This window comes from Lolium perenne, chromosome 5 (genome assembly GCF_019359855.2).
Source record: "Lolium perenne isolate Kyuss_39 chromosome 5, Kyuss_2.0, whole genome shotgun sequence".
NCBI lineage: Eukaryota > Viridiplantae > Streptophyta > Magnoliopsida > Poales > Poaceae > Lolium > Lolium perenne.
This window is the reverse complement of record NC_067248.2, coordinates 186,858,304-186,872,983: the sequence shown is the minus strand read 5'-3', so window position 1 is coordinate 186,872,983 and position 14,680 is coordinate 186,858,304. Positions and strand designations below refer to the sequence as shown.

The 14,680-nt window shown below is 41.1% G+C and overlaps 1 protein-coding gene across 28 annotated transcripts; it reads right to left on the bottom strand.

The window, feature by feature from the left end:
- Positions 1–1,422: 1,422 nt before the first annotated feature.
- LOC127301234 (retinoblastoma-related protein 2-like) lies at positions 1,423–13,357 on the bottom strand. Of its 28 annotated transcripts, XR_011745331.1 has the most exons (14): positions 13,145–13,357; positions 12,453–12,687; positions 11,275–11,558; positions 8,947–9,051; positions 6,013–6,959; positions 5,818–5,939; positions 5,627–5,723; positions 5,473–5,519; positions 4,962–5,065; positions 4,456–4,606; positions 3,933–4,059; positions 3,549–3,801; positions 2,920–3,388; positions 1,423–2,016 (listed from the first exon to the last, which is right to left on the bottom strand). XR_011745331.1 is itself a non-coding variant. In XM_071820215.1 (8 exons), the coding sequence occupies exons 1-5, from the start codon at positions 6,115–6,117 to the stop codon at positions 5,235–5,237; spliced, it is 375 nt and encodes a 124-aa protein (XP_071676316.1). In that variant the 5' UTR covers positions 6,118–6,762; the 3' UTR covers positions 3,933–4,059; positions 4,456–4,606; positions 4,962–5,065; positions 5,158–5,234. The 28 variants fall into 28 exon arrangements, 5 of the variants coding, with proteins under 5 accessions (XP_071676316.1, XP_071676317.1, XP_051187410.1 ...); XR_011745330.1 differs by lacking the exon at positions 13,145–13,357 and having other exon boundaries at positions 12,453–13,138; XR_011745332.1 differs by lacking the exons at positions 11,275–11,558; positions 13,145–13,357 and having other exon boundaries at positions 12,453–13,138.
- Positions 13,358–14,680: the final 1,323 nt, after the last annotated feature.

The window sequence follows — 14,680 nt, the reverse complement described above, 5'->3', positions numbered from 1 at the left end:
CCATCTGGCCGGCGAACCTTAGCGAGTCCTTGTATTCGTCATCCCGCACGACGTATTTTGGCTTTATCTACATAAAATGTTTTATGCTAGACACTTGCATTGACCATCTTCGGAGAGATGTAGAGACGCCCCGTGAGGCCTTTGCCAACACATATATCCTCGAATGGCCATTTTATAACCATCCACACCTTCTTTCGTAACGAAGAGCAAGTGTGGTATGAGTTTTTGCAAAAACTAATGTGTGATCACATTACAACACAACAAATTAGGCCATGTCGAAGCAGCCCTTTCTTATCCTGAGGCAAATATGGATGGAAATTAGACATGTAATACCATGTAATACATAATGGGAGCGTCACAAATATGCATGGAGCTCGATATGGCCGAAATATGCTGAGCGATAAGACCTACCAACGTCAATGAAGCTGAGCTTAAGAGCGTGCCATGTTAGCTAGCTAGCGTAAATAACCTAGTAATCTAGTTTGCTTTCTCCTGAGATTTGGACAAAATTATCGGCTAGTTCTCAACGTAAAGTCAGTGAATTATTTTAGAACAAATTTAATAGTTGTGGAGCCACTGCAATTGTGGATTTTTGTAGGACAAACTACACATAGCTTTGTTTGCTTGAAAAATTCAAAAATGGCATATACAAATGCATGCAAATGGAGTCTAATATGTGACATCTAACTCGGTACCGAGCTATATCGATATACTATTTATTAACATGTGGTTCACTTCGCATTTTCACAAATTGACTATAAGTAAGTGATGCAACTCACTCTTACATGAGAATCCACTCTTTTATGCAAAAATGCCACGTAAGTAGACTATAATTATGTACTTTATCTTATAGCTTACTACATGGGTTGATCCATCCACTCATCTGAGCTTGCATGCATCTACATCGATCCACTCCACACGTAGGAATCAACTAGTTATATTGTACCCTCGGACCTTATCCTCTCCCGCTACAGTACCAGGAGAGTTGATTTGTGAATCGCCGGCCGATCCACCTCACCGTCGAAGCTCCAACGGGTCCCTCGCTCTCCGTTAGCCGCTCCGGCGGCGGGAGGGTGGGGGAGCCACGGATTTCGTCCGTACATAGCGTAGGGTTGTGCAGGTATTTAGTAGTTTGAAAAACACAAAACACTAACTCCATGTCAGAAAGCCCACATATTTGGTAGTTTTTGGTCAAATTTGCTTATGCTGGCCTAGGCTACTGGAGTTCTGATGACCTATGTCTCCGTGCATAGGCATTTAAGCATTTTGGCCCATGCTTTTATTTGTGTCACGCTCCGCCACTGTATAGGGTATTATTTCTAATTTAGTCTTGATCATGGGAGCGTAACAAAGAGGTTTTGCTCTACTATGTTCTACACGAGCATTTGCCTACAGCTGGCAAATGCTAACATTAAATTTAGACTAGATTTTGATGTGCGCCTTGGCGCACGACCCCGTGTAAATCGTGTGTACATGAAAATGGTAATAATTTTTCTTAGGATTTACAAAAGGTAGCGAACCACAATAAATTACAGAGATCTAACATTTATATACAACCAGGGAAATTTTAGGAAAATATATTATAGCAACTAACGGTTGTTGATTTTGTCAAGAGCAACAAAAGAAAGAAAGGAACCTAAAATAATCATCTACATAGGCAGTGCATTGTCGCAGCATATGCGATCATTTTTTATGTTAATTTCATAGAAAAGAATCAGACTGGTGAACTTGTTCTGAGGAAGAAGAGAGGTATTCAGAAAAATAAGAAAAAGGATGTAGCTTCGACATGAGGAAGAGCACTTGCTAAAATACTGAACGTAAATATCAGGAACAGTAAAACACTTGGAGCATACTCTGCTCCAGTTCTGAAGCACCTCTCACCCGGTCACAATCCCGGCCGCCTGGTGCACCTCCCGCAGCCTGTGCACGCGGCCAAGAGCCCGAAGCAAGTCCTACTGGAACTCCTACACTCCGAGCGAGACCAGGCTCACGACCCACGCGCATCGCTGCCATGCCCTGTTGCAGTAAGACAATATGGAGTAGGTAAAAGGATATTAAACTTTTGAAGTTCAGTAAAGACTTAGAGAACACAACTTTTTCAGGCCACTGATATCAACAAACAGACATAGAAGATGCATGTGTTATAGCCCTTGGGATGGTATTGATTATGAATTATTTGATAATTTTTCTAGTTTCTTGGCACGTTGGGCAAAAGTTTGTCTAATATTGGCTAAGATGCAATTGGTTTGCTAGTATATTCGGATCCAGTGTGGCAAATTCTTTGTTTTAGTACTGAAGGAGTTGTTCCTCCTTTGTAAATTGGATTCAAGTTCCAACAGTGTAGCTCGCTAAAAACATTATAAGTCGCTATCCTACTTTTCTTAAAAACAGTGTAGCTCAGTAAAAACAGTATAACTCTCTATCCTACTTTTCTCAAAAACGGTGTAGCTCACTAAAAACAGTATGATAAACTGAAGAAAGTTGGTATGATTATAGACACCACAACAGTAGTCAGTGATAAAAAGAAGAGGGTACTTGAGATATTTTTACAAAGTTATTTAGGCACTTAATATTACATCATGCTGAGAGTATTCATGATTAGTTGTTCTAGAAACATATATACTACATGTGATATTTCTAGTAACAGTAGTCAGGACAACTGTTCTGAAGTAAAGCTTCCTTTTCACCGGTGCGGGTAACTCCTTATTTTTGCCAGTTGGGTCTGCCTCGTGTGTGAATGCATGTATTTATTTTAGGTGCTCACCTGACAAGGTGGAGCTTTTTTACTTAGGTGGGAATAATTCTTTGGTGGCTTTCTTTTTTCTTGAGTTGCGATGTAGACAATGGGCGGGTGATGAGTCTATGACTTGAGTGGAATCAATTGTATTACCATAGACAAAAATAGATGTGAGAGTGTACCTTATTCTTGGCCATGTAGTGGTTGGTACAGAATTCCTTGGTGCCAGCAGTGGTATTAGTTAGTTTCAAACAAAGACAAAGAGATAACTCTATTAATAGTTCCTCTGTTATAAGATTATGTTGGTCTTCCTTCTATACGTGGGCAGTGAGGGCATCTGTAGGTGTTTCTATTGGTCTATGTCCTTCTCCTGAAATCCTTGCACGAGTGATGCCTCCAATTATGGGGGTTGTTAACCTCTGTAAAAACAATTTAATTTGCAATGTTTTCCCTGCAGGTTGTCAACATTGGGTTTGTCTGTAGATTATGAACGTAATTGGTGAGCTTTTTTGTATTTTGAAATGGTATGCAAGAATTTACCACTAAAGAACGATTGATACCATACCAGAGTCTACCAGGAACAACTTCATAACGATATTGGGTTTCATGTGAAATAGTAATCATTATAGGAACTGAGGAAGTTCCAGGAACCTAAATATAAAATAGCAATCACTTTTTTGTATGAAACATGAAATAGCAGTCACTATCAGAATGCATCTAAAAGATAGTCTGGAATTTAAGACACAACTTTACAGTTTCCTACAACTATCTGAGGGTCATAAAAGCACACTAAAACTGTAGGCAGACTTACAATCTATGTTCAGTATCGGAGCTCTTACTCATCCTACTTTTCTGCAGCAACTGGGGAAACCAGCCTCATCAGTGTTGGTGTAGTGGCTAAAAATTCAGGCTACGGCATAATCTTCTTGGCTGCCCACACCTTTGGAAATTGCGTGAACGCTGATAAAGCTGAACTTCGTACTCTGAAAGAAGGCATTGGTCTTTCTGCTCCTAGTTTCACACACCAGTTAATTTTGAGAGTGATTGTGCAACTGTTGTACATGCTGTGAATGCCAAAGGAATAGATAAATCTAAACTTCGTGGTTTAATCAATGAAATTAAAGTCAAAGGAGAAGATTAAAGTCCATCATGCCAGTCTCCAATGAAATTTAGAGATGTTAAGAACATCCCCTACCTGAGCCCTCTGGATGTATCCACGATAGCGAGGTGGCGCTCACGGCCTGCGCGCTCATTGCGCATGCGAGGAAGAAAACTTGGGCTGCGTAAACAAGTCTTATTTCAAATGATGGGACACATGACACCTACAAATGGAAGTAAAAAAGAATAAGTGCAGGAATGATGACAATGCTAATATAATAGATTTAGACCAGGCTGTAAAACACAATGCTAATAGCTGGGCAAACCAGGATATAGAATAAACCGGGCATTCAACAATTAATTATGTTGTAACTATGCAGATTTATAAGCAGGAAAAGAGCTCAAAGTAGCACATATCAGCAGATAAGCAAAAGCAATGGTAATATCCATTTCGTGATCTAATTGTCTGGCCATTGTATTGACCACGGGTGTGTACAGAATGTGGCCATTGTCTGGCTAAAATTCATCAACAACGAAGGCAAACAATTCAATCGCTTTCAGTATAGGAAATCAAGTCAATGAATTATACAAAAGCAAAAAAAATACAATAGCTATATTACTTGGCATCCAACTGTGTGAACATATTTCCTTGGTTTCTTAATTTCTTCAAGCTTGGTATACAGGTTGCAATTGGACCAGAACAGTTTTTTCTGGCAAATATTGGAAGGGAAACTAACCCGCCATACAGAGTTTGCATCCTGGTTCTCACACCTGCAGGTGTAGCTATAGGATTTGTAAGCACAACAACAAATTATAAATCTAAAATTTGTAGGCTCCCAACCAAATAAAGAGCTGCAATTTGGGTATAAAATAAGGAGCTACAATCTGCCTATAAAGGAGATCTAATACAATGAAAAGAAGTACCAGATTATGGATATATACTATTATAGTTTTTGTATATCAAGAGAAGTAGATAAAGATACTAAATTTGGATAATTCGTCAGCACATACATAAACTCTAAATCCAGATCTTTTTAGACAATTCTATCATCCTAATTAACCTGTCAACTCCATGAAGAAAAAAATATAGCTTGTAAATTCACCCAAATTAGAAAAGAAATATAACCTTTAGTGAGCATTACAACAAACATGGCGTGTGCAAACCGTGTGCAAACCTTCAGGCGGTGCTGCAACTCATGCTTAATCACCCTTACCAAAAGAAATCACATCCTGTGATAAGCACAGAACAAAATCACTATCTAACAAAGATGAATCAATCAAGAAATCTAGAATAGAGACAAAACAAAATGAGTTGCTGATACGTAAATCAAGGCTTCAGCAGAGCAATATTTAGAGATCAAAACACATGGGTCCATTACAGTGAACAAGGAAGATAGCGTCAGCTGAACAAAGGAAAAAAAGAGTCAGATTCATAAGCAGCCGCTAGACAGGAATACGTGATGCTAGTGGGAAGTGCTAGCAGTATTTACTCAAGATAGTCAACTATATATCAGTTGTTACTTGTAACACATTTTTCACGAAATTATGAACTTCACATCCCACAAAAAGATAAGAAAATCCACCGGCTATACTATCATCAAACTGAAAGTAATCTTAAGGCACATAGATGTTTTCACCTGCTTGCATCTGCCAACAGATTTACCAAACTCTGCAACTGTTTCAGCTGGAATCAAAAGTTATAACACCAATAGAGAGTTAAATAATTTAGCACCACCTGAAAACCTCATCTGGATCTGTTGAAAACAAAACAGGGACTGACCATCAACCCACCTCTAGCTGATCTTCCCAATCAGATCCATACCGGCTCCGTAAAATTTGATCAATCTTGGAACGAAACTGCTGTGATTCCTTGAAAAAGTCATCGTAACTGCAAACAAAACCAAGGGGAACCGCAACCAACTCAAACAAACACTAAGATTTAATTAACAACAATTACAATCAGCATATAAAGCATCACACACTTGAGGTTACAACCCTCCAAGATCTTCCACAGCCTAACCCTGGAGCTCCCCTCCTTCATCCCCTTCAGCCTAGCTGCGCAGTACAACACAAAAGCGAAGCACAGCCTCTCCACATCCTGGGGCTGCAAGGATCCTAACTTAGCACCAAATCCTATAAGAATCGAACACTTGAGCACAAAAGACAGCACTCCTTACCGATTTGCTCCCAAACGAAGACGGTGTGAGAAGAACGCCCTTCCCCTCCTCCAGCAACGCCGCGGCCTCGCTGGCGACGCCCTTGTCCACTCCCAGTTCGTGCATCAAACCACCAACCGTCAGACAGCGAATTCCCACCGGAACGCCGAAATGATTTCAGCAGTGGCGCAGGAAGATCTGACCTGGCAGAGATCCGCGAGGCGCGTGTCCAAGGCAAGAGGCGGCACCGCCCTTGGGTTTGGGGAACGCGGCGGCCATGGAGGAGGCATCGAGGTGCGGGTGGAGGGTGGCGAGGCCGATGTCGTCCGCCATATCCATGGCGGCAGAGCTCGGCGTTGCGGCGGCCGTGGTCCGTGCACCTCCTGCCGGAGCTCGGCGACGAGCCGGAGCTGGAGAGGAGGCGGCGAATCAGCGGTCGTCTCGATGCGGCAGCCGGCACTCGTGCGGTTCCCCGCGCTGAACTCCTGGCGGCGGGGCTGGGGGCTCTGCGAGGCGGCGGCGCGGCTAGGGGATCTGTGAGGGGAGGCGGCGGCGGGGCTGAGCCGCGCGAGGCGAGGCAGCATGGCTGGGGGGCGCGAGGCGGAGGGGATTGGGGAGAAGAACGTGGCGCAGCGGCGGCCGCAGTCGCCGGCGTCGAGAAGCAGGGGCGCCGACGGCGGGGAGCGGGAGCGGCGGCTGCGGGAGCGGGAGAGGCGGCGACGCGCCAACGCCGGGCCGAATGGGCTTCATCGACCCGTGGATAAAAAACGGGTCGCGCGAGGGCCTCGCGTTCTGGACTACTCCGGTAGTGAAAAAACGAACGGTCCTGATTTGCTTGAGACGAGATCGAACGGTCCCGAGTCTCAAAACGCTGTGAGGCCCCCTATGGGGGGCATCATATACAACGTTAGACTAGATTTAGATGTGCGCCTTGGCGCACGATCCCGTAAAATTACCGCCAATTTACACTGTAAAACAACGTAAAAAACACTTGAGTAAATGATAATACATTTTTATGTTTTGCAAAATAAATTCAATAAGATATAATTAGGATAAAATACATAAAATCATGAACCAAGTAGCGAAAGAATGTACAATCAGGAAAACAGAGAAATATATTAGAATAACTAATACAGTTGTTTTTGCAAAACCTCGTCATCTGCACTCATGAATAGGTGGTAAAATGCATCAAACATTTATACATATCGATGATAATAGTCAGAAAATAAGTCTATCAATCTGCAAGCCACCAAGCCTCTCGCACAGTCAATCGTTTGGTAAAATATTGTGTATCTGTAGTATCACAGCATGTGTTTACAATACAAACCAGATGAAAATATATCGTACCTCCTTTTTAGCTAAACAATAATTTAATAGCTCTCTCAAGAGGCAGCCACATTTAACATAATTAATTTTGAAGTAATCACCAGAGAGGGCCCAACAGTGTAAAGTGCGAAATAAGCTGTTCGATGAGAGGTAGTCAAAATATTTACAGCACTGCGGAAATATCATAACAATGCATCAAGAAAGGAGCTGATTTCAGAACTGAGAAGCAATTCAAAACAGTTCATTTATGCACACATCGGAGATGATTTAAATTAAAAGGCATGCAGTTCGATGACAAATGCAAATAAATCATAAACAATTCAACATATATTGAACATTTGTGGTTAGGAAGTGAAATGGTCTAGAAGGATCTTATCCTGCAACCTGAAGCGACACAACTAAATCCAACCATCTGTGAAGTACAGTTCAATTTGCTACCAAATATCAGTTTCACACATCTAATGCTTTTGTAGATGCAAGATAAAGAGACCGAACCACTTTTGGCAACCAAATACAATGGTGATACCAAAAAGGCAAAGGCATTTCTCATGGCTGCTAAGACTTCTCATGCACAATCTGCTCTTCAAGTTTAAATGATCTGGAAAGCCATTCCTTTCCGTTCTTAACTTCTTTTGCAGAGAATAAATGGTTTCATATTGAAGAGTGTATATTTTGACATTAAAATTATTATTTCTTTATCCCTTTCACGCTTAACAGTTCCATCTGAAAGTTTAGTGGTGAAGATTGCATTGTTGCTGCATAATCCCATTATTAATCAAAACCCAATTCTTATATCCTACAAAAAGCACCCCAACACATATTTGATTATGTCAACAGTATTGTGGAAATATACTGGGAAGAAAGGACGAATTTCAAAGCAATTATAGTATCATCATTTCTATCCATTTAGTCGTATTATTAACTTGGAGCTATATAATAATTAAACCAATTGCTCACATCAATATGATATTAATCATACAGTAGTAAATAGCATGCATTCTAGCAAAGCTACTAACATTGTGAGCTGACAACATAATGAATCAGTAAAGACGAAATTCCATAGAGCATCTCTGTATTTGAACTGCAAATATGCAAAAGGCATTTCTCATGGCTGCTAAGATTTCTCATGCTTACTGTAGATATAGTACGCACAATCTTCTCTTCAAGTTTAAATGATCTGGAAAGGCATTCCTTTCCTTTCTTAATTTCTTTTGTAGAGAAGGAAATGGTTTCATATTGTAGAGTGTATATTTTGACATTAAAATTATTATTTCTTTATCCCTTTCACCCTTAACAGTTCCATCTGACTGGTGAAGATGCATTGTTGCTGCATAATCCCATTATTAATCAAAACCCAATTCTTATATCCTGCAAAAAGCACCCCCAACACATATTTGATTATGTCAACAGGATTGTACAGTGAGAAATATACTGGGAAGGACGAATTTCAAAGCACTTATAGTATAATCATTTCTATCAATTTAGCTGTATTGTTAACTTGAAGCTATATAATACTAACATTGTGAGCTGACAACAGAATGAATCAGTAAAGAAAAAATTCCATAGATCATCTCTGTATTTCAACTGTAAATATGTAAAATGTCTCATAGGCTGCTGCGAGTATCATACCTCCTGAAGAAAATAATACTGTGAACTCATGTCTGTTGATTTTTTTTACATTTCTCCATCATCAAGTTGCTACATGCCCTGTGTTGCTCCCTTGGTGCAATCATTCTGTAAATAGCTAGCCTACATGAGATGTGTTATTATGAACCTCCTTCAGCTAATAATTCATACTAACCCTGAATAAAAAAGAGCTCCTCAGTGGTAGATTAAAAAGACCAATCTTTGACCACATTGCAGAGCTCAGATATGACATAAGTACATGATTTTCATTCGTAGCTATAATAACCACCCCAAATATATTTTCTGGCCTATAATTAAAATATGATGAGAATCAGAGAAGAAAATTAGTTTCAAAGTGAAAGCACTACTTCGGAGGTAGGATGACGATGAAACTATTTACTGATTCCTATTTCCACTGCATAACCAGATAGAAGGTAAATAGTAATCTTTCTGATATAGCTAGTAGGAAAATTTCATGCTACGGTGTGCTAGGGCAATTTTGAGCAGATCTATGGAAGCATAATTTTTTTTCCTAATTAATTTCGAAGCAAAGAGTGATGTATGAAAAGCACCATTTTTCAAGTAGGGAGGAAGATGAGCAACGGTCCAGGCATCAAGAATTCACCCAAGAGATTACAAGCATAACACTGGAAGTGAATTGGCCAGACTGGGATCGATCCTCTCAACTCCGTTGTAATTAAACCAATGCTAGCTCCTCCTAGGTATCACCCTATGGTAATGGTTTGGGCATCCAGCAAGGATGAAGACCATTATAGTATGGAACTGAAAGTATGATTATAATAAAGAGGAAAAAATTCAAGTCATTAATAGATATATAAAGAAGTAACATGAGTAAAACAGAGCCATTATAGTTTGTGAAGAGCAATGAGAAATATGTCGTGCTTCTTTTAAATTTTAGTGTGTGATGCATAGTTCACCGGAGAAACAAATGGTGAGGCTTGCACTGAACACAATATTAGCCACGCTACCATTCAATTATGCATGTATTATCCATATATACATTACTACATCCATGATCCATTCAGGCCCAAGTACAATCAAAGGGCCGACATTTTGCTAAAACAGAACCTAGCATATTGGCATACATCAATATTAGGTACAATCAGTTTGGAGCATATTTGTGTATCGAGGGATTCTAGAATTTTCTCCAGCATCAAGTTATTCACCCACCCAGGTGGTACGCCAAAGGATGCTAGAACTTTCCTACCTAGAAGTCTTATGGTGTGCATTATCAAGTGTGTGGCGTGCCTCTACCCAAGCAAGCTAACTTTCAGGAAATAAACACAAAAATCACACAAGAGCTACTAAAAAAAGCCACTTCCTCTCTAAATTAATGTAGTAACCCAACACGTACAAGAGGAAATAAAACACTAAGTTGGGAACTGATACAATGAACTGGACATCAAAGTAAACATTTCAAGTAAGAAACAATATGTTTCGTGTATAATAATGATTATTTAAAGCCAGCGCGAGCGAAGAGGTAAAAAGGCACCACACTGAACATTTCAAGTGATTAATTACATCCAAGGCATATACAATAATAATAAAAAATCCCACATAGAACTGTTGCCACTGCTATCGTTAACATCCTTCAAACCAGAGATCAACTGAATTTAAACCGTTCAATTTACAACTCATATACTGGTACGATCACACTGAATGCAGAAAAGAGATGTATTCTTACTTCTTATAACTCTAAACATTGAAAAAGTGATCACAAAATAGATAGTATAAACAAGCAGTACAAAAGAAGCAACTGCAGCTACATGTATACATACAGAAAATCCCACCTCCTAAGTAGAACATACTGAATAGATATTACAAAATTATCCTTTAATGTCATTATTAAAACCAACTTGGATATTAAGCAACTTCTATGAAACACAAAACTCAGATCTGAAATGACACCAATAAAATAGTAGCTGAAGCAAAAGTCTGCTTCCTGTCATATGCAAGGTGAGGTGGCAGGAAGCTATTTTACCTAAATTCTTCTCATTTGATGGTTATGAGATGAGTAATTGCAACATATATTTTAGCTGGTAGATGCAAATGAAGTACTTACATGCCGAGTATTTTTTTTCAAATCTCTGAATATGGCAGCCCATTATGCAATGGTTGACATGAACAAATAACAAAGGAATGTATTACGAAAAGTACGTATCTCCCGAATCAGAAATTCCATGAATTAAAGTTAAATAAGAACCCTTATACCCTAACGATATGCACAAGCAAGTCAAAATGTCAAAAGTTGTAATTTGTCTCTAACGATGTCAACTACAATGGTCTTTGGATGTGCGGGGGTGGTGATACCTCAGAGACAAATGACTCTGGATGGGCGGTTGCGGCGGCGAAATGCTGGCAAGTCGGAGGTGGCCCAGCAGCGCTCATATCGTTCTAACTACTCCAATCGCAGCCTCGCTCGCCCACGCTGCCGGGCGCTACAGTTCGTGTACCATCAGCAGCGGGTGCATCAACATGCGTCTTCCTGGAGATATCCTCTCAAAGCGACACAGCATGCATGTACCTCCGAACATTTACATATGCATGTAAAAAGACAATATAGTGTGCACTTCCAGGTTTGCAGGGTGCCAGGCCTATGATAATTTCATTGTCAGACTACTTTGCAGGCATATGCTAATAAAAAAGTATACTTGTCTCCACTGAGTAAAAGAATCTATGATCAGTACATGTATCCATTGCTTGGTGCGGAAATTGATATTCTGCTAAGTAACTTCCACATATGACAGTAAACTCAATACATTTTTGGAATAAAACCAGAGACAAGTTTAGGGCTGGAAAAAAGCTTTTTTTTCAATGAAAAGCCTTTCTAATCTGTAAAACTAACCAAAAATCCTTTTTATTAGTACATGCAAGGCAGAGTTCAGAGGAAAAATGAGGCTCAAATGCAGATTACTATGTATGTGAATTAAATGTTGCTGAAAGTGTAACGTAAACTGAGATATTTGATCGTGAGAATTACTTGCTTAAACTGAGAAGTTTGACAGTGAGAACTACTTGAAGCTCAAAGTGTCACTGAAATTGAGAAGCTTGGCAGCGTGTATAATGTAAGACAGTGTAATGTGTTGATAATGCAAAGCAGTGTTCGGAGGCAAAAAGAAGCTGAAAGGCAGGTGATTATGTGTGAGAATTACTTGCTGCTGAAAGTATGGCTTAATTTGAGAAGCTCGACAGTGTGTATAATGCCAGACAAATTTATATGCAGATATATAGATTTCGATAGTAGAAAATCAACAGGCCATAACCCAATGGCTTAATTTGAGAAGCTCGACAGTGTGTATAGTGTCAGACAAATTTATATGCAGATATATAGATTTCGATAGTAGAAAATCAACAGGCCATAACCCAAAAGCGTGAGTTGGAAGGTATTCTGTATCCTGCTGAACTTTTACTGGTATAGAACAAACTCAAGCACATAGCAAGCTGCTTTTGCTCCATCAAATCAGGGGATTAGGGAAGCAAATTCATACCTACACGATAGCATGCAGAGATGCCAGTCTAGCACACACAAGCTCATCTTCACCATCCTCCAGCTTTCCCACCACCGAGCTCGAGCGCAGTTGCGCTCCTCCTCTTCCTCTTGTTGGACACTCAACGGGAAGAACACAGTCCGAGAGGTGGTCATAGAGCCACAACCAGAATCACATCTTACAGCGAAAAAACTGAGGAGATGCATCCGTTCGTTCATCTCCAGGAATCGGGGCTCTGGTGCAATAATCAATATGAGGCCCTAATATAAACTTACTTATCACATGGATGTAGCCCCACCTGGCCAAAAAATTCCCTATTTAATGCTAAAAAGTAAAAGAATCAGTTTGCATAATTTAGAAAACCATCAAAGTCAACTCTTCAGGTATAAATTGGATGATTGGGTATATCAATTCCATAAAAAGCTTAACTCCACAGCAGCATACATACACACAATAAATCCAGAATAACCTTTAACAATCTAAAACACATCAAACACAGAATGGAGAAGATGCAAACCCGACATATCAAGGCCTAGTTTTACTTGAATTCACTATTATGCTAAATAACCAAGAGTGTGAGTTTTAGCCATGCCACTGCATTTTGTAGACAATGTGAAACATCTGATTTTCTATTCAAGTTCATGCTCTAAAGAAAAAACACAAAGCCAACGAGAACATTTAAGAAATCTTACCAGACCACATATAACTAACACGACTTGCAGCGCAATGCCCGCCAACATGTTCGATGACTAATTTTCAGTAATCATTCAAACCTAGTCAAAATAGAAATATTCATACAAACTGTTAGCACTGACAGGAACTATTTTTTGCTCCTCCTATTTAGATAAATATAAATGGATCACATGAATATAACACAACTGAAACATCACCCGCGGAGTGAAAATACATGGCCAACAGAGTTCCACACGGGTGGTCACCAGACTTGCTGCCAGTCCATGTTAAGCTGTTAAGCTTAACGCTCATGTCATCCTAGAGTCATTGTTAAGCTCCTATGGCTGGGCTCTGCCGCCATAGCACACATCAGTAGCAACGTTGCCAGTCCATGTTGCAACGGCACGTCAGGCCGTGTGGAAGCAGCAGCCATCAAGCATGATTATAAGATACTCCAACAGCCTTATCTATTTAACTGAATGGAGAAGAAAAAAAACTTCTCACTATTGAATGGTGTTGCAAGATTGCAAAAGGGATAGAAGTATAAATCTCTCTCCTGAACATCCTAGTACCATAATTACAAGATTGCAAACAGTTAGATGTAGCATAAATATAGACCAATATTATCTAGGAATTTCACCAAACACCTGCTAAGCATATATAAAACAATCTGCACAAGAAATAAGATGTTCCAGGGGTAAAACTAAAGAGGGGGAGTTTAACTCTACTTTTGTCTCAACCTCCATGAAGGAGAGGGGCAGCTGAACCACCTCAACCTCCGTCTCTGCAGCTTCTACCGGCTCCTACGTTGCGTAGTCGAATCCCATTCGAACCCAAGAATCGCCGAACTCGAATCACACACATACTACTCCATAGTGCGCTGTAGCAAAATTTGGGAAGTCAAGAAATAGGTTGGGGCAAAATCAAAGAACCTGGTAGATCGGCGGGTACATGGAGTTGATGCAGACAGGGCACTCGAGCAGCTCATGCACGCTTCTTCCCGGCGCGACCATGCCTCCCGCGCCACCGCCACCACGGCCACCCTTGGGGTTGGGGAACGCGGCGGCCCTGGAGGAGGCGTCGAGGTGCAGGTGGATGGTGGCGAAGCCGACGTCGTCCGCCGCGTCCATGGTGGCCGAGCTCGGCGTTGCGGCGGCCAGGGTCCGTGCACCTCCTGCCGAGCGACGTGGCAGAGGAGAAGGATGTTGGGTGGAGGAGACGGAGCTCGGCGACGAGCCGGAGCTGGAGAGGAGGCGGCGAATCGGCGGCCGTCGTGCGCGAGGCAGAAGGCGAAGGTGAGAGGAGGCACGACAGGGTGCCGTCTCTGCGGAGAGCGCCGGCGGCGGATCGAGAGAGGAGATGAGGGGCAGGTGAGATGCGGGAGGGGATTGGGAGGAGAGACACAGAGGGGATTGGATGAAGAAGATATTTTCTCAGCTGAGCCAACCACATAAGGACATGTGGACCAGCTGATGGAGGAGAAACGAAACCAGAAGCCAGCCCGTGATTGTCTGGTTGCTGTCGTGGATGCCCTCCAAGGCCCCCTATGGGGGGCA

Bases quoted from the DNA above. Each gene is read 5' to 3' on its own strand.
- LOC127301234 (XM_051331450.2), bottom strand. From the start codon at position 6,117: ATGCACGAACTGGGAGTGGACAAGGGCGTCGCCAGCGAGGCCGCGGCG. The intron at 5,724-5,817 runs GTGTGTGATGCT...TTTTGTTTGCAG, and splicing joins TTGGAGGGTTGTAACCTCAA to TTACGATGACTTTTTCAAGG. The intron at 5,520-5,626 runs GTGGGTTGATGG...TTTTGATTCCAG, and splicing joins ATTGGGAAGATCAGCTAGAG to CTGAAACAGTTGCAGAGTTT.